General features: G+C 37.4%; 1 protein-coding gene across 2 annotated transcripts in view; it reads right to left on the reverse strand.

Moving 5' to 3' along the window:
* The window catches only part of LOC308707593 (cysteine-rich motor neuron 1 protein), a 70,971-nt gene that overhangs the window by 6,465 nt on the left and 44,506 nt on the right, over nucleotides 1–20,000 (reverse strand). Inside the window, exons 6-10 of one of the 2 annotated variants that reach the window (XM_081394186.1) lie at nucleotides 19,934–20,000; nucleotides 18,762–18,915; nucleotides 12,923–13,044; nucleotides 10,992–11,231; nucleotides 1,651–1,866 (exon numbers count right to left, since the gene is read on the reverse strand). The exon at nucleotides 19,934–20,000 is cut by the window's right edge and continues 62 nt beyond it. In XM_081394186.1, coding sequence (XP_081250312.1) covers nucleotides 1,651–1,866; nucleotides 10,992–11,231; nucleotides 12,923–13,044; nucleotides 18,762–18,915; nucleotides 19,934–20,000 — 799 coding nt within the window. Of the gene's footprint in view, nucleotides 1–1,650; nucleotides 1,870–10,991; nucleotides 11,232–12,922; nucleotides 13,045–18,761; nucleotides 18,916–19,933 lie in introns of both variants that reach the window. The other variant, XM_081394187.1, reaches the window with a different exon arrangement.

Consider the following 20,000-nt stretch of genomic DNA (forward strand, 5'->3'; position numbering starts at 1 on the left):
ACTCCTGCCCACGGGCTCCAGTGTGTCCTCTGAAAAACACAACATGATCATACTTTCACTGCAGGAACACACACACACACACACACACACACACACACACACACACACACACACACACAGAGACACACACACACACACACACACACACACACACACACACTCCTGCCCACGGGCTCCAGTGTGTCCTCTGAAAAACACAACATGATCATACTTTCACTGCAGGAACACACACACACACACACACACACACACACACACACACACACACACACACACACACACACAGAGACATACACACGTGTGTTTGCAGGTAAGAGACGTGCGTGACGGCCGCTGGAGCGACACACACGTGTTTCTTGCCCTGCGGTTCACGCGTAAAACCGTCCGCTTCGCACCAGTGGCTTTATTGGCAGTAACTTGTGTGTTACTTGTAAAGCTTTTGTGTGTCTGGAGAAACACATGTTCATGAGACACAAGTAACCAGTTAACCAGTCCAGCTAACCAGTCCAGCTAACCAGTCCAGCTAACCAGTCCAGTTAACCAGTCCAGCTAACCAGTCCAGCTAACCAGTCCAGTTAACCAGTCCAGCTAACCAGTCCAGCTAACCAGTCCAGCTAACCAGTCCAGTTAACCAGTCCAGCTAACCACTCCAGTTAACCAGTCCAGTTAACCAGTCCAGCTAACCAGTCCAGCTAACCACTCCAGTTAACCAGTCCAGTTAACCAGTCCAGCTAACCAGTCCAGCTAACCAGTCCAGCTAACCAGTCCAGTTAACCAGTCCAGCTAACCACTCCAGTTAACCAGTCCAGCTAACCAGTCCAGTTAACCAGTCCAGCTAACCAGTCCAGCTAACCAGTCCAGCTAACCAGTCCAGCTAACTTCTTTTTATTACATATTATGTGCTCCTAAAGCACTTAAATTAAATTCAAAATTAAATCATTAATCATTTCCAATTAAAATTGGAAACAAATTAAAAATTAATTAAATCATAAAAATGTTAAATTTGGAATAACTTAAAAATAAAAACAAATCAAAATTAAGCACTTACTAAAAAATTTTTAAATTACAAAAGACATAAAATGATACTAAATGGGTTAGGTAAATGTAAATGTACAATTAATAAACATTTAAAAATATAAACAAAATTAAATAAAACAAAAAATAAAAATCATAACAATGTAAAATTTAAATAATTAAAAATAAAACATCAACTAATAATTAATTAAATCATAAAACATGCTCATGTTGTTAAATGACTGAAATATTAAATTGTGTATTAATTTTTTTAACGTTTTATTACGTTTACATTTTATTATTCAATCTCTATCATCAGCAAACTACTTTTTCTAGTCTATTTCTCCATAGATTATATAAATATCGAGTTAAGTCATGAAACTCTAGAGGGCGCAGGTGGATCACTCCTTTACATACAATCCGCACAAGATGATTGGCCAATGCTGATCCTGCAGCCAATGAGATTGCTTGCTGCTTTATGCAGCAGCAGCAGAATAGCTTACATGCTCACAGCAGCGAGTCTATGGATTAGCATATTAGTCCATAAATGCTCTGCAGCAGATTTACTCTGAGCTCCATCTGCCTAGATCTGATATGGGAGTTTAGTTAGTCCATTCATGATTTGTGATCTCGTACCTGGGCAGACGGGGCAGCAGTTGTCTTTGCTCTTGATGGCAGCGTGACAGAGAAGTGGAGGACACACTTCAGCGTCGCACAGCACTCGTCCCTGTCGGCATGTGCAACGCGTACATTCATCCAGACTCCACGTCTCTCCTTCCAGGTAGAGTTCTCCACCCGGAGCACGACACACCACCCTATCCAATCCCTCCGGCTGCCCGCTGCCCGACTCGTCTGCTTCACAACACACACACACACACACACACACACACACACACAACTGCTTTCAACACTGATCATAACTCAGAAATGTTTCTTGATCATCAAATCATCATATTAGAGTGATTTCTGAAGGATCATGTGACACTGAAGACTGGAGTAATGATGCTGAAAATTCAGCTTTGATCACAGGAAGAAATTACACTTTACTGTATATTCACATAGAGAACAGGTTTACATTGGAATAATATTTCACTGTTTTTACTGTATTTTTGATCAAATAAACGCAGCCTTGATGAGAAGAGACTTCTTTAAAACATTAAAGGGGTCCTGACATGAGAAATCAAATTTCCTTGATTTTTTGACATATAGTAGTTCTTTGTACCATTAAAACATCCTGCAAGTTTCATAGTAAAAAATTCCACTTCATTATATTTAAATCAAGCTCTAAAAACATCTCATTTTGATATTGCAAAATATTTGCATATGCCCGCCTCCCGAGCAACACATCGACGAATAGTTATACATCATCACACCATAGGCCACGCCCACTGGCGTTCAGTATCTTAACTTCTGACATTTTCCTACACTGGATGTGAGTGTTGTCAAGTCAAGTCACCTTTATTTATATAGCGCTTTTTACATACATATACATAGATGTGTGTTCAGATTATAATGACTGACGCTGTCTACACTGATACAGTATACAGATGTGTGTTCAGATTATAATGACTGACGCTGTCTACACTGATACAGTATACAGATGTGTGTTCAGATTATAATGACTGACGCTGTCTACACTGATACAGTATACAGATGTGTATTCAGATTATAATGACTGACGCTGATACACTGATACAGATGTGTGTTCAGATTATAATGACTGACACTGTCTACACTGATACAGTATACAGACGTGTGTTCAGATTATAATGACTGACCCTGATACACTGATCCAGTATACAGATGTGTGTTCAGATTATAATGACTGACGCTGTCTACACTGATACAGTATACAGATGTGTGTTCAGATTATAATGACTGATGCTGATACACTGATACAGTATACAGATGTGTGTTCAGATTATAATGACTGACGCTGATACACTGATACAGTATACAGATGTGTGTTCATATAATGACTGACGCTGATACACTGATACAGTATACAGATGTGTGTTCAGATTATAATGACTGACGCTGATACACTGATACAGTATACAGATGTGTGTTCATATAATGACTGACGCTGATACACGGATACAGTATACAGATGTGTGTTCAGATTATAATGACTGACGCTGTCTACACTGATACAGTATACAGATGTGTGTTCAGATTATAATGACTGACGCTGATACACTGATACAGTATACAGATGTGTGTTCATATAATGACTGACGCTGATACACTGATACAGTATACAGATGTGTGTTCAGATTATACTGACTGACGCTGTCTACACTGATACAGTATACAGATGTGTGTTCATATTATAATGACTGACGCTGATACACTGATACAGTATACAGATGTGTGTTCATATAATGACTGACGCTGATACACTGATACAGTATACAGATGTGTGTTCAGATTATACTGACTGACGCTGTCTACACTGATACAGTATACAGATGTGTGTTCATATTATAATGACTGACGCTGATACACTGATACAGTATACAGATGTGTGTTCATATAATGACTGACGCTGATACACTGATACAGTATACAGATGTGTGTTCAGATTATACTGACTGACGCTGATACACTGATACAGTATACAGATGTGTGTTCAGATTATAATGACTGACGCTGTCTACACTGATACAGTATACAGATGTGTGTTCAGATTATAATGACTGACACTGTCTACACTGATACAGTATACAGATGTGTGTTCAGATTATAATGACTGACACGGTCTACACTGATACAGTATACAGATGTGTGTTCAGATTATAATGACTGACGCTGATACACTGATACAGTATACAGATGTGTGTTAAGATTATAATGACTGACGCTGTCTACACTGATACAGTATACAGATGTGTGTTCAGATTATAATGACTGACGCTGATACACTGATACAGTATACAGATGTGTGTTCAGATTATAATGACTGACGCTGTCTACACTGATACAGTATACAGATGTGTGTTCAGATTATAATGACTGACACTGTCTACACTGATACAGTATACAGATGTGTGTTCAGATTATAATGACTGACACGGTCTACACTGATACAGTATACAGATGTGTGTTCAGATTATAATGACTGACGCTGATACACTGATACAGTATACAGATGTGTGTTCAGATTATAATGACTGACGCTGATACACTGATACAGTATACAGATGTGTGTTCAGATTATAATGACTGACGCTGATACACTGATACAGTATACAGATGTGTGTTCAGATTATAATGACTGACACTGTCTACACTGATACAGTATACAGATGTGTGTTCAGATTATAATGACTGACACGGTCTACACTGATACAGTATACAGATGTGTGTTCAGATTATAATGACTGATGCTGATACACTGATACAGTATACAGATGTGTGTTCAGATTATAATGACTGACGCTGTCTACACTGATACAGTATACAGATGTGTGTTCAGATTATAATGACTGACGCTGATACACTGATACAGTATACAGATGTGTGTTCAGATTATAATGACTGACACTGTCTACACTGATACAGTATACAGATGTGTGTTCAGATTATAATGACTGACGCTGATACACTGATACAGTATACAGATGTGTGTTCAGATTATAATGACTGATGCTGATACACTGATACAGTATACAGATGTGTGTTCAGATTATAATGACTGACGCTGATACACTGATACAGTATACAGATGTGTGTTCAGATTATAATGACTGACGCTGATACACTGATACAGTATACAGATGTGTGTTCAGATTATAATGACTGACGCTGATACACTGATACAGTATACAGATGTGTGTTCAGATTATAATGACTGACGCTGATTCACTGATACACTGATACAGATGTGTGTTCAGATTATAATGACTGATGCTGTCTACACTGATACAGTATACAGGTGTGCGTTCAGATTATAATGACTGACGCTGTCTACACTGATACAGTATACAGATGTGTGTTCAGATTATAATGACTGACGCTGATACACTGATACAGTATACAGATGTGTGTTCAGATTATAATGACTGACGCTGTCTACACTGATACAGTATACAGATGTGTGTTCAGATTATAATGACTGACGCTGATACACTGATACAGATGTGTGTTCAGATTATAATGACTGATGCTGTCTACACTGATACAGTATACAGGTGTGCGTTCAGATTATAATGACTGACGCTGTCTACACTGATACAGTAAACAGATGTGTGTTCAGATTATAATGACTGACGCTGTCTACACTGATACAGTATACAGATGTGTGTTCAGATTATAATGACTGATGCTGTCTACACTGATACAGTATACAGATGTGTGTTCAGATTATAATGACTGATGCTGTCTACACTGATACAGTATACAGATGTGTGTTCAGATTATAATGACTGACACTGTCTACACTGATACAGTATACAGATGTGTGTTCAGATTATAATGACTGATGCTGATACACTGATACAGTATACAGATGTGTGTTCAGATTATAATGACTGACGCTGTCTACACTGATACAATATACAGATGTGTGTTCAGATTATAATGACTGACTCTGATACACTGATACAGTATACAGATGTGTGTTTAGATTATAATGACTGACGCTGATACACTGATACACTGATACAGTATGTGTGTTCAGATTATAATGACTGACGCTGTCTACACTGATACAGTATACAGATGTGTGTTCAGATTATAATGACTGACTCTGTCTACACTAATACAGTATACAGATGTGTATTCAGATTATAATGACTGACGCTGATACACTGATACAGTATACAGATGTGTGTTCAGATTATAATGACTGACTCTGATACACTGATACAGTATACAGACGTGTGTTCAGATTATAATGACTGACGCTGTCTACACTGATACAGTATACAGATGTGTGTTCAGATTATAATGACTGACGCTGTCTACACTGATACAGTATACAGATGTGTGTTCAGATTATAATGACTGACGCTGATACACTGATACAGTATACAGATGTGTGTTCAGATTATAATGACTGACGCTGATACACTGATACAGTATACAGATGTGTGTTCAGATTATAATGACTGACACTGTCTACACTGATACAGTATACAGATGTGTGTTCAGATTATAATGACTGACGCTGATACACTGATACAGTATACAGATGTGTGTTCAGATTATAATGACTGACGCTGTCTACACTGATACAGTATACAGATGTGTGTTCAGATTATAATGACTGACGCTGTCTACACTGATACAGTATACAGATGTGTGTTCAGATTATAATGACTGACGCTGATACACTGATACAGTATACAGATGTGTGTTCAGATTATAATGACTGACGCTGTCTACACTGATACAGATGTGTGTTCAGATTATAATGACTGACGCTGATACACTGATACAGTATACAGATGTGTGTTCAGATTATAATGACTGACGCTGATACACTGATACAGTATACAGATGTGTGTGCAGATTATAATGACTGACGCTGATACACTGATACAGTATACAGATGTGTGTTCAGATTATAATGACTGATGCTGTCTACACTGATACAGTATACAGGTGTGCGTTCAGATTATAATGACTGACGCTGTCTACACTGATACAGTATACAGATGTGTGTTCAGATTATAATGACTGATGCTGTCTAAACTGATACAGTATACAGATGTGTGTTCAGATTATAATGACTGACCCTGATACAGTGATACAGTATACAGATGTGTGTTCAGATTATAATGACTGATGCTGTCTACACTGATACAGTATACAGATGTGTGTTCAGATTATAATGACTGACGCTGATACACTGATACAGTATACAGATGTGTGTTCAGATTATAATGACTGACACTGTCTACACTGATACAGTATACAGATGTGTGTTCAGATTATAATGACTGATGCTGTCTACACTGATACAGTATACAGATGTGTTCAAATTATAATGACTGATGCTGATACACTGATACAGTATACAGATGTGTGTTCAGATTATAATGACTGATGCTGTCTACACTGATACAGTAGACAGATGTGTGTTCATATTATAATGACTGATGCTGATACACTGATACAGTATACAGATGTGTGTTCAGATTATAATGACTGATGCTGATACACTGATACAGTATACAGATGTGTGTTCAGATTATAATGACTGACGCTGTCTACACTGATACAGTATACAGATGTGTTTTCAGATTATAATGACTGACGCTGATACACTGATACAGTATACAGATGTGTGTTCAGATTATAATGACTGACGCTGATACACTGATACAGATGTGTGTTCAGATTATAATGACTGACCCTGATACACTGATACAGTATACAGATGTGTGTTCATATAATGACTGACGCTGATACACTGATACAGTATACAGATGTGTGTTCAGATTATAATGACTGACGCTGATACACTGATACAGTATACAGATGTGTGTTGAGATTATAATGACTGACGCTGTCTACACTGATACAGTATACAGATGTGTGTTCAGATTATAATGACTGACGCTGTCTACACTGATACAGTATACAGATGTGTGTTCATATTATAATGACTGATGCTGTCTACACTGATACAGTATACAGATGTGTGTTCAGATTATAATGACTGATGCTGTCTACACTGATACAGTATACAGATGTGTGTTCAGATTATAATGACTGATGCTGTCTACACTAATACAGTAGACAGATGTGTGTTCAGATTATGACTGACGCTGATACACTGATACAGTATACAGATGTGTGTTCAGATTATAATGACTGACGCTGTCTACACTGATACAGTATACAGATGTGTGTTCAGATTATAATGACTGACGCTGATACACTGATACAGTATACAGATGTGTGTTCAGATTATAATGACTGACACTGTCTACACTGATACAGTATACAGATGTGTGTTCAGATTATGACTGACGCTGATACACTGATACAGTATACAGATGTGTGTTCAGATTATAATGACTGACACTGTCTACACTGATACAGTATACAGATGTGTGTTCAGATTATAATGACTGACACTGTCTACACTGATACAGTATACAGATGTGTGTTCAGATTATAATGACTGACACTGTCTACACTGATACAGTATACAGATGTGTGTTCAGATTATAATGACTGACGCTGATACACTGATACAGTATACAGATGTGTGTTCAGATTATAATGACTGACACTGTCTACACTGATACAGTATACAGATGTGTGTTCAGATTATAATGACTGATGCTGTCTACACTGATACAGTATACAGATGTGTTCAGATTATAATGACTGACTCTGTCTACACTGATACAGTATACAGATGTGTGTTCAGATTATAATGACTGATGCTGATACACTGATACAGTATACAGATGTGTGTTCAGATTATAATGACTGACGCTGATACACTGATACAGATGTGTGTTCAGATTATAATGACTGACCCTGATACATTGATACAGTATACAGATGTGTGTTCAGATTATAATGACTGACGCTGTCTACACTGATACAGTATACAGATGTGTTTTCAGATTATAATGACTGACGCTGATACACTGATACAGATGTGTGTTCAGATTATAATGACTGACCCTGATACATTGATACAGTATACAGATGTGTGTTCAGATTATAATGACTGACGCTGATACACTGATACACTGATACAGATGTGTGTTCAGATTATAATGACTGACCCTGATACATTGATACAGTATACAGATGTGTGTTCAGATTATAATGACTGACGCTGTCTACACTGATACAGTATACAGATGTGTTTTCAGATTATAATGACTGACGCTGATACACTGATACAGTATACAGATGTGTGTTCAGATTATAATGACTGACGCTGATACACTGATACAGATGTGTGTTCAGATTATAATGACTGACCCTGATACACTGATACAGTATACAGATGTGTGTTCATATAATGACTGACGCTGATACACTGATACAGTATACAGATGTGTGTTCAGATTATAATGACTGATGCTGTCTACACTAATACAGTATACAGATGTGTGTTCAGATTATAATGACTGACGCTGATACACTGATACAGTATACAGATGTGTGTTCAGATTATAATGACTGACGCTGTCTACACTGATACAGTATACAGATGTGTGTTCAGATTATAATGACTGACGCTGTCTACACTGATACAGTATACAGATGTGTGTTCATATTATAATGACTGATGCTGTCTACACTGATACAGTATACAGATGTGTGTTCAGATTATAATGACTGATGCTGTCTACACTGATACAGTATACAGATGTGTGTTCAGATTATAATGACTGATGCTGTCTACACTGATACAGTATACAGATGTGTGTTCAGATTATAATGACTGATGCTGTCTACACTAATACAGTAGACAGATGTGTGTTCAGATTATGACTGACGCTGATACACTGATACAGTATACAGATGTGTGTTCAGATTATAATGACTGACGCTGTCTACACTGATACAGTATACAGATGTGTGTTCAGATTATAATGACTGACGCTGTCTACACTGATACAGTATACAGATGTGTGTTCAGATTATAATGACTGACGCTGTCTACACTGATACAGTATACAGATGTGTGTTCAGATTATAATGACTGACGCTGTCTACACTGATACAGTATACAGATGTGTGTTCAGATTATAATGACTGACGCTGTCTACACTGATACAGTATACAGATGTGTGTTCAGATTATAATGACTGACGCTGTCTACACTGATACAGTATACAGATGTGTGTTCAGATTATAATGACTGACGCTGTCTACACTGATACAGTATACAGACGTGTGTTCAGATTATAATGACTGACGCTGTCTACACTGATACAGTATACAGACGTGTGTTTAGATTATAATGACTGATGCTGTCTACACTGATACAGTATACAGATGTGTGTTCAGATTATAATGACTGACGCTGTCTACACTGATACAGTATACAGACGTGTGTTTAGATTATAATGACTGATGCTGTCTACACTGATACAGTATACAGATGTGTGTTCAGATTATAATGACTGATGCTGTCTACACTGATACAGTATACAGATGTGTGTTCAGATTATAATGACTGATGCTGTCTACACTAATACAGTAGACAGATGTGTGTTCAGATTATAATGACTGACTGTCTACACTGATACAGTATACAGATGTGTGTTCAGATTATAATGACTGACTGTCTACACTAATACAGTATACAGATGTGTGTTCAGATTATAATGACTGACGCTGTCTACACTGATACAGTATACAGATGTGTGTTCAGATTATAATGACTGACGCTGTCTACACTGATACAGTATACAGACGTGTGTTCAGATTATAATGACTGATGCTGTCTACACTGATACAGTATACAGATGTGTGTTCAGATTATAATGACTGATGCTGTCTACACTGATACAGTATACAGATGTGTGTTCAGATTATAATGACTGACTCTGTCTACACTGATACAGTATACAGATGTGTGTTCAGATTATAATGACTGACGCTGATACAGTATACAGATGTGTGTTCAGATTATAATGACTGACGCTGATACAGTATACAGATGTGTGTTCAGTTTCTGACAGCGCTTGAGTCTGCTGACAACAGGACAAATGGAAGAGTGGAAATATATGTTTGTTCAGAGCATTTGACTGAACCACAATGTAATGGAAAGTTCGCAAATAAACTTTAGTTGACAGTTGAAGCAGCGACTGTATGAATCTGACAGCAGCTGCATCACAAACCGATAAGGGAATGATGAGATTTAGTATAAACCTTAGTAGCCAAATTGGCCAGTGAGTGAAAAAGTTAATTTCAAACCCTGGACAGTAGTGTACCGGGACTCTCCTCATGACAGATGTGTGTGTGAGCGTGTGTGAGTGTGTGTAACGTACCCTCACAGCCGGGGCAACACTGCTCGGGTCTGAGCACCGGATGGGCACAGCTGGGCACCGGGCAGGAGATCAACACACACATCTCTCGGCCGGCGTGGCAGAAACAGTCCCGGCATCCGTCGTGCCACACATCTCCCTCCTCGACGCGCCGGCCGCCGGCCGACAGACAGAAGCTGGAGGAGACCGTGACGGAGGAGATCGTGACGGAGGAGACGGTGCTGGAAACACTCCTGTGTGTGTCTGAGGACAGACCGAAGAAGACAACATTCAACATAAAGGTCACACTTTATATTACTAGGTTTTTAATTATTTAGTACAATGTAAAAACTATGTACAGTAATCAACATTTGAAGTGGATCAAAGTTCATCAAAGTTATACATGATTTTTACCCATTCTTGTCTTAGGACAACTTTGATGAACTTTGATCCACTTCATCAAATGTTGACTACTGTACATAGTTTTTACATTGTACTTTATTTTTAATGGTCTGCTTTTAAAGATGTAAGATATATAGCTGGAATTACAGAAATTATTTTCAAAATTTCAGTAAACATGGTAAAAATTACAGCTATTTTATTATGGTAAAACAAAATACTCTAATCTGTGTTATTTTACTATCAATGATATAATATTATATAGTATTTATTTTTAGATATTTCAATTTTCATTTTCGTTTTAGTCATTTTGTTTTTGTAATTTTTACTTGTTTTTTCAAAATATGAATAAAAACTATACAGACATTTTTATTTCAGTTGTACTTTGTTATTTTACTACAAGTAAATGTTGCAACGAGCTGAAAGTTTATTTTTTATATTTTATTTTATTTCAAATTTATTTTTTATATTTTATTTTATTTCAAATTATAAAAATGTTTTTTTCTTGGATTTAGTTTACAAAAAAAAGTAAAATCAGCATAAATTAAAGCCAGTACAACTAAAACCCAACTACTTGACCTACTTGACCATTAAAATGATATTATCATAGTGTAATATGAATATAATATCCTATTTGAATCCCTGTCTCCACCTGAAATAACATCCTCTAAACGACTGATATTTTGCCAATAATGAGTTTATAATTATGCTCTGGATCAACAAGAACTGAATGAAAGCGTGTGTTTGATTCCTTTAAGCAGTTTTAGTAATGAAGTTTTCATCTCTCTAAATATTTAAACACTAAAAACTGATCCAGATGTTTGAAAATAGCTGATCTGAGTTTAAGACGTGCGTGTGACCGAACACAAGCGCCGACGACTAAAATATACTCCGCAAACACACTATATTTACACAGAGAAACACAATGAGGGCATGAAACTGAGTTGACACAAATAACCTGCCCACAAACCACTCGAGCCAGTCCTTTAAACTTGCAAATAAGAAGTGTCATCAGGTGAAAATGACTAGAAATCACATAATTCTCTCATAATCTCCACTGCAGCATCAGCTCTCTCAGTGTCTGAAACGCTTCGATTGAAGATTTAGTCTCTCTAAGCTCCGCCTCTCTGAGAGCTGCTCTTCTCTGATTGGTCAGATGGCCCAGTCTGCTCTGATTGGTCAGAAACCAAACGCTCATTATCATATCTGAATCTCAGCTCTTGATCACAGTGATACGAACAGTAACGATGGCGTGGGCTTTACCGTATCAATCTCAGAAAACAGCGTCTTCTCGACATGAACAACACAAACCAAACTCTTCCAGTCTCAGATACACTACAGTGTTTTAGGGCGGGGCCAAGAGACGCTGCTCAGCCAATCAAGACCAGGAGGCTGGCATTATGCAAATGAGTTACAAACCTAAGGTGCATATTTTACGTTCCCTTGCATTTTTTGTGCATATGGACGTTTTATAAATAATTTGCTGGAACATCTCTTGATGAACGAGTCCTCATGACCTCTGACCCCCACGGTCCTGCTCTGAACCTCACACTCACCTTCGCACACACACACGCTGCAGCCCTTTCTGCTCTTCTTGTATCCGTCGACACAGTGTTTATCACAGGTGAACGGAGGACACCTGACGCACCGGCACATCTCACACCCGTGTTTATTCCTCCTGTGGGAGAAACATAAGACACGCCATCAGCTCCAGTCAATAAATCGTATTACAGACACATACTATCTGAAAGGTGCAGTGTGTAATATTTAGGAGGATCTGTTGACAGAAATGCAATATCATATTCATAACGATGTTTTCAGTGGTCTATAAAGACCTTACATAATGAAGCGTTATGTGTTTATTAGCTTAGAATGAGGCGTTTCTCTCTACACACACCGCGGGTCCGCTTACATCGACATGTTTCTACGGTGGCCCTGAACGGACAAACGCGCTTCATCACTATGTTGTTCTTCATTATAAGAAGCGAGCTAAAGTCAGTGACACAATGATGAACAAACTGCTTAACTGGCTACTCTCTGCTGTCTCAGACGACGACATCACTTCCTGTCGGCCACCGTAACTTCTGTTGGGTGCAGTTCACAAACTCACCACTAGATGCGCTAAAACTTACACACTGCACCTTTAAGTCTTAAGGTAAGATCTGACAAGTTAATTTAGGATTTATCACAAATTCGTATTACAGAAGCAAATCTTGTTGATTTAGGATTCTTATCCTATCTTACAAAATCTCATCTTATCTGCAGTTAGGAAATCTTAAATCCCTACATCGAGTTCGGTAATCAACTCTCAGGTCTGTTAGCAAGCAACCAACTAAGAGCAAAAAGCTTCTGTGAAGTAAGACGGAAAAACTCAGGAAATAGAAATAACTGAGATTATAATAAGAAACAAAATAAGTGGTGCTTTTCATTAAGCAAAGTTCTGATAAGCTTGGTAGAAAAGGCAAAGCCTAATCCTTTTATTTCATATAATAGGATTCTGTATTAGACAGGGTTACATTTATTATTCCCAAAGTTATGACAGTTTTTAGGATTTTTTGTGGAGTTAGGAAGCTTCTATAATACCCTTTTCCTATCTGTAGTTAAGATAAGATTAGGCACTTAAGAAATGTCATTTTGTAATAGCTTTTGTCCTATATGTGACCCTGGATCACGTCACCAGTCTGGAGTCGCACGGGTTTATTTGAGGCAATATCCAACAATACTGTATGGGTCAAAATTATCGATTTTTTTTTTATGCCAAAAATCATGAGGATATTCAGTAAAGATCATGTTCCATGAAGATATTTAGTAAATTTCCTACCGTAAATATATAAAACATGTATTTGTGTGAGTGAATGCAGCACAATCGAGAACATAAATGAACAACTTTAAAGGAGATTTTCTCAATGTTTAGATTTTTTTGCTCCCTCAGATTCCAGATTTTCAATAGTTGTGTCTCAGACAAATATTGTCCTATCCTAACAAACCACACATCAATGGAAAGCTTGTTTATTCAGCATTATATGATGTATAAATGTACCCATTTGAAATTGCCATGGTTACCAAAACAGATAAGATAGGCCTCTAAAGTTGGGCTCTTTCTGTAATGCACCCCGAGGTCACGAGTTCACCAGCACTAACCAGCAGAAGCGCAGCTCGACTCCTGTTTCCAGTTCAGACCCACTTTAACTTCTAAGGGCGGATGAAAGCACGTCTCATGATACCTCATAATAACGCAGGACACTTTTATGCGTATAGCGTCGTGATTCATTAAAGCTTGGGCGCGATACACCGGATCCAGATGCTCGCGCGGGTCTAACGGGCATCTGGTTCTGCTTTATTCTGCTTTGTATGAGCTTCACGAGTCCAGAAACAGGTCAAATCGCTCTAACACACACCTCTAGTGCCCTCGCTAGTGGACAATATCATGCGGACTGTATTTAATACAACCTAATGAGGGTGAAAAATGACTGGGTTTATTTATGCTTACATGTCATAAAAGAAGCTGAAAATTAAGTATTTTATATTTATTCTGTAGAGATGCTTTACAGTTGAAATGAGTTAAAATGAATTAACTTTGCAACATCGAAACTTATTGAACTGAACTGAATCAACATTGAATCAACATGAATCAAATGAATTGAGCTGAATAATCACTATTGCTTCTGTAGAAAGCAACGGAAAATAAAAATAAAATAAAAAATAAAAAAAATTAAAATAATAATATTATATATATATGAAACAAAATAGAAAAAAATATAGAATTTTATTATAGAAATATATTCGAATAATATATATATATATTTTTTTATTAAACACAATTATTTAAATATGGATAATCACTATTGCTTAACGTAGAAAAAACATTCACTGCCATTATAAAGCTTGGAAGAGCCAGGATATTTTTTAATATAACTCCGATTGTGTTCGTCTGAAAGAAGAAAGTCATATACACCTAGGATGGCTTGAGGGAGAGTAAATCATGGGCTGATTTTCATTTTAAAGAGAACGACTCCTTTAACCAGAATCAAACACGTCGCTGGACAGCGTGCAGTCGAGGAGTACAGTACACACACACAGTCGAGCTTTAACGTTTTCACTGCTGACTCGACACACATTCCAGCGGCCCTTTACGTCCTGTCAAATCCAATGACATTTTAGCCCCATTGAATAGGGGAAACGATTTAAGACCCCTTTTGTGCAGAGTCCGACTCGTTCGACTGTGTAAAATGTCAGTGTAAACAGTCACTCGTTCTCTGTGACACGCAGGACTCAATCATTCATCTGGACCATAACTCAGAGATTCAGAGCCACGGTTTCATATTCCAAAAATCACTGAGAAAAATGCTATCAACATGATGAAATTATGGATGGCAATTCATTGTCATACGGAAATTATGATTAACAACTGGATGTTATATTATAGCAAATAATACTGATTAATAAGATAAAAAAAAAGTAATTATTTAAAAAGCATAAATACTTTTAAGGCAGCATTTTTTAAGGTGGGCTGATTAATCTGATTAGATGATCTAAATCTGATCTCCTCAGTGCCGTTGCATAATATTAAGATGAATCATTTTTTTTTTAAAGTTTAGAATTACAAATAAAGTGAAAACATGGTCAGATGGTCCCAGTTAATATGCAGCGTTCATATAATGGACTATGCACCATACAAATGTGCATTTCATATCTTTTATATATTCATATATATAATAATATATAATTTCCCTTATTCGATAATAATACGTGATTGGATTTATAGTGCACAATGCTCACTATATATTCATCAGTATTATAATCACGTCAGGCTTAATTTGGACAAAATCAAGAACCACACTGGTTGCAACAAACTCCTAACGGAAGAAAACCTTGATGATAAAAAAATGATATAAACACATTATTGAAAAGGGTTTTCTGAACTCAGAGGGTTTGTTGGAACCGGCTAAAGATATTTTAGAAACAGAAGAGGATCATCTTCCTCAAACTGGTCATGGCCTTTGTGTCTGTTTCCAGATCTTTGTTGCATCTGTTTATCTTCCTGGCAATAACCGCCAGCAACAAGCGCTCAAAGCAGAAGATGATCTCGACATGAGCCACTATAAACAGGGATTTCCTCCAGAGCGAGACGAAAGACGGGGCTCAAACTTCTAAAAGGTTCTTCAGAAATGATCCCGGAAACCCTCCGCCCCCCCGAGGGAGCTCAAATCCCGGGTATCCAGTGAAAATCTATCCTCTCCATCCTCCACTGGGGGCTCGTGGTTCAGATACCAGTGAAATCACACCTCACGCTCACATACTGACGCTTTTGTGTTGACGTGCGTTTGATGATCGGTGTGTTGAAATGAAAGCAGAGTGTGAGGAGAGCAAAGCGCCCAGATGTTTGACCAGGTTCTCGGTGATGGGGGGGGGTTGCTGTTTAACACTGAGGAAACATTGTTTTAACCCTGCGATGAGGTTGTTTTTAACACTGGATCAAAATGGTTTAAATCCCTTTTAACCCTGGGTTAAACAATGTTTCACACTTGTATTTAGACTGAGAAGAGCACTGCATTTAAGGGTTAAAATTATTTTAATCTATTTTGACGCTGGGTTAAATTAACCCTGGGTTAATGTCTGTAATGTCTGACTTTATTTCTCAGAATTGCGAGATATAAAGTCAGAATTGCGTGAAATAAAGTCGCAATTGCGTGTTATAAAGTCAGAATTGCGAGATATAAAGTCAGAATTGCGTGTTATAAATTCTAAGGGAAAAAAATACGGACTTTTTTTTTTTTTTTTACCACAGAATAGTTTATATCACGTTATAACACGCAATTGCGTCTTTATATCTCACAATTCTGACTTTATATCTACCAATTGCGACTTTATTTCTCAGAATTGTGACTTTATATCTCGCAATTGCGACTTTATTTCTCAGAATTGTGACTTTATATCCCGCAATTGCGACTTTATATCTCACAATTCTGACTTTATAACACGCAATTGCGACTTTATATCGTGCAATTCTGACTTTATATCTCCCAATTGCGACTTTATTTCTCAGAATTGACTTTATATCCCGCAATTGCGACTTTATATCTCAGAATTGCGACTTTATTTCTCACAATTCTGACTTCATATCTCGCAATTCTGAGAAAAAAAGTCACAATTCTGACTTGATATATCGCAATTGTGAGAAAAAAAGTCAGAATTGTGAGATTAAAAGTCGCAATTATTATTATTTATTTATTATTCAGTGGCGGAAACAAGCTTCCATAGAAGACAGCACTTAAATTAACCATAGGTTATTATTATTTGGATCACTTTTAACCCTAGTTTAAAAAATGTTTCACACTTGTATTTTAGACATAGCACTGCATTTAACTCTGGGTTAAGATGATTTTAATCTTTTTTATCCCTGGGTTAAACAACTTTTCACACTTGTATTTAGACATTTAACCCTAGGTTAAAATTACTTTAATCATGTTTAATGCTGGGTTTAACAACGTTTCACACTTGCATTTAGACAGGGGATAGCACTGGTTAACAATATTTCATAATGATATACAGACAGAGGTTAGTGCTGCATTTAATCCTGGGTTAACATTATTTTAGCCCGTGATGAGGTAATTTTAACCATGGGTTAAACAACGTTTCACACCAATATTCAGAGGCTAGCACTGCGTTTAACCCTGGGTTAACATTATTTTAACCCTGTGATGCGGTCACTTTTAACCTTGGGTTAACAATGATTCACGCAGATATTTAGACAGGTTAGCATTGTGTTTAAACCTGGCATAGCATTATTTTAACCACATGACAAGGTCATTTTTAACCCTGGTATAACACTATTTTAACCCTGTTCTGTCATTACATTTAACCCTGGGTTAAACAATGTATTACATTTGTATTTAGACAGAGTGGTTAGTTTAGTTTTTAGTGTTAATTTAGTTAACACTATTTTTAACCCAGTGATGAGGTCACTTTTAACCCTGGGCTAACACTATTTTAACCCTGTGTTGATGTCACTTTTAACCCTGGGTTAAACAATGTGTTACACTTGTATTTAGACAGAAGTTAGAACTGTGTTTTATGAAGGGTTCAGATTATTTTAACCCTGGGTTTCACACTTTGAAAGAGGTTAATGCTGCCTTACCTCTGCATTTAAAAGTTCTAGCCATGTGACCAGTTCAAAAAATATATAGTGTAAAATGATGCAGTGTTAAGGCGATTCAGTTAGCAAAAGACAACTTAGCATGACCTTGCTCAAAGCTAACTTAATTAAAAATCCATGTGATAAGTGCATGAATTTATGCTTAAATTATACTTCTTATATTTGAGTCTGAGATGAAGATACTGGTAATGAACAAGACAACAAGATGCTTTCTGCTGTGTGCAGAGATGTCAACTCACACGTATCCATAAGGGCACGTCTTGCTGCAGGTCATGGGCCGGCACTTTAGCGCAGATGCGTTACATGCACACACTTCACAACCGTAGATGTCTTTATCATAACCCATGGGACAGTCCAGAGAGCAGAACAACGACACATCAGGACAGGTTTCATCTGAAAAATCAATTATTTACATACAGTCAAACCAACATTTATTCAGTTTACACAGTTTATTCGCTATACTTGGTAATAAAATATGAGCAGAACTCATTGATATTTGACTGGTTTTGTCCGTCCTTCTGTTAGACTGTCTCACACATGAATTATGTTGAATATCTGTCAGCTGTTAAATTTAACTACACAATTAGATAATACCAGTTTAGCTCAACCAATCACCAAGCAATGCTTCATTGTGTTCAGTCTGTGTGTAAAAAGAGCATTAGCAATTAAAGAAAACACTTCAGCAGAACATGATCAGCTCAAAGTGTCCCAATCATTTTTGGTCCTAAATGTTACTGGTAGTCACTGTATGAAGAATTATTGGGTATAATATGTCACAGTTTACTTTATTTTGCTCTCCTCACTTACATGAACTATAGTGTCCTGATCACACTAGTGAAACAATATCAAATATTATATCTGGTGTCTGAATAAATGTTGGTTTGACTGTACAAAATATGATCAGTGAACAGTCAATACACAACAATACACGCTTTACAGAGAGTCATCTCAAGTAAAATTGGTTAAAAGTCAAATCGAATTATTTTTTATTAGCAAAACCTTCTGACGCTGCCAGTGGTGCAGATAATCCCAAACCTCAGTTTTAAAATGATGTTAGTGTTGCACATTATCTAAGACCTACACGAATTCTTCTGAGCAGTTTCCAGTCCCACGAGCACCGTGATGCCCAAGTGTCCGACTGACCCCTGACACTGACTCAAACTCACATGAGAAAAAAGCTTCAGCATAATTTCTCTCATGGGGAATATTGTTCATATTTGTGAGGTGGATTCGTGTCTGAGATCATTATTGCTGGAGTCAGTGTTTGCTTGTGTTGCGGGCCGTTGGCACTTTCTCAAGCACAGACTTGGGAGTATGCTGGAGCGGTTTGCACGCAACACAGTTCTCAGGGGTTTGTGTGTGTGTGTGTGTGTGTGTGTGTGTGTGTGTGTGTGTGTGTGTGTGCACTCACTGCTGACACACTGGCACAGCAAACACCCGCTGGGATCTTGCTGGAAGCCGAACGGACACTCGTTCCC

Source organism: Scardinius erythrophthalmus (genome assembly GCF_964197995.2).
Source record: "Scardinius erythrophthalmus genome assembly, chromosome: 19".
In the NCBI taxonomy this organism is placed as follows: domain Eukaryota; kingdom Metazoa; phylum Chordata; class Actinopteri; order Cypriniformes; family Leuciscidae; genus Scardinius; species Scardinius erythrophthalmus.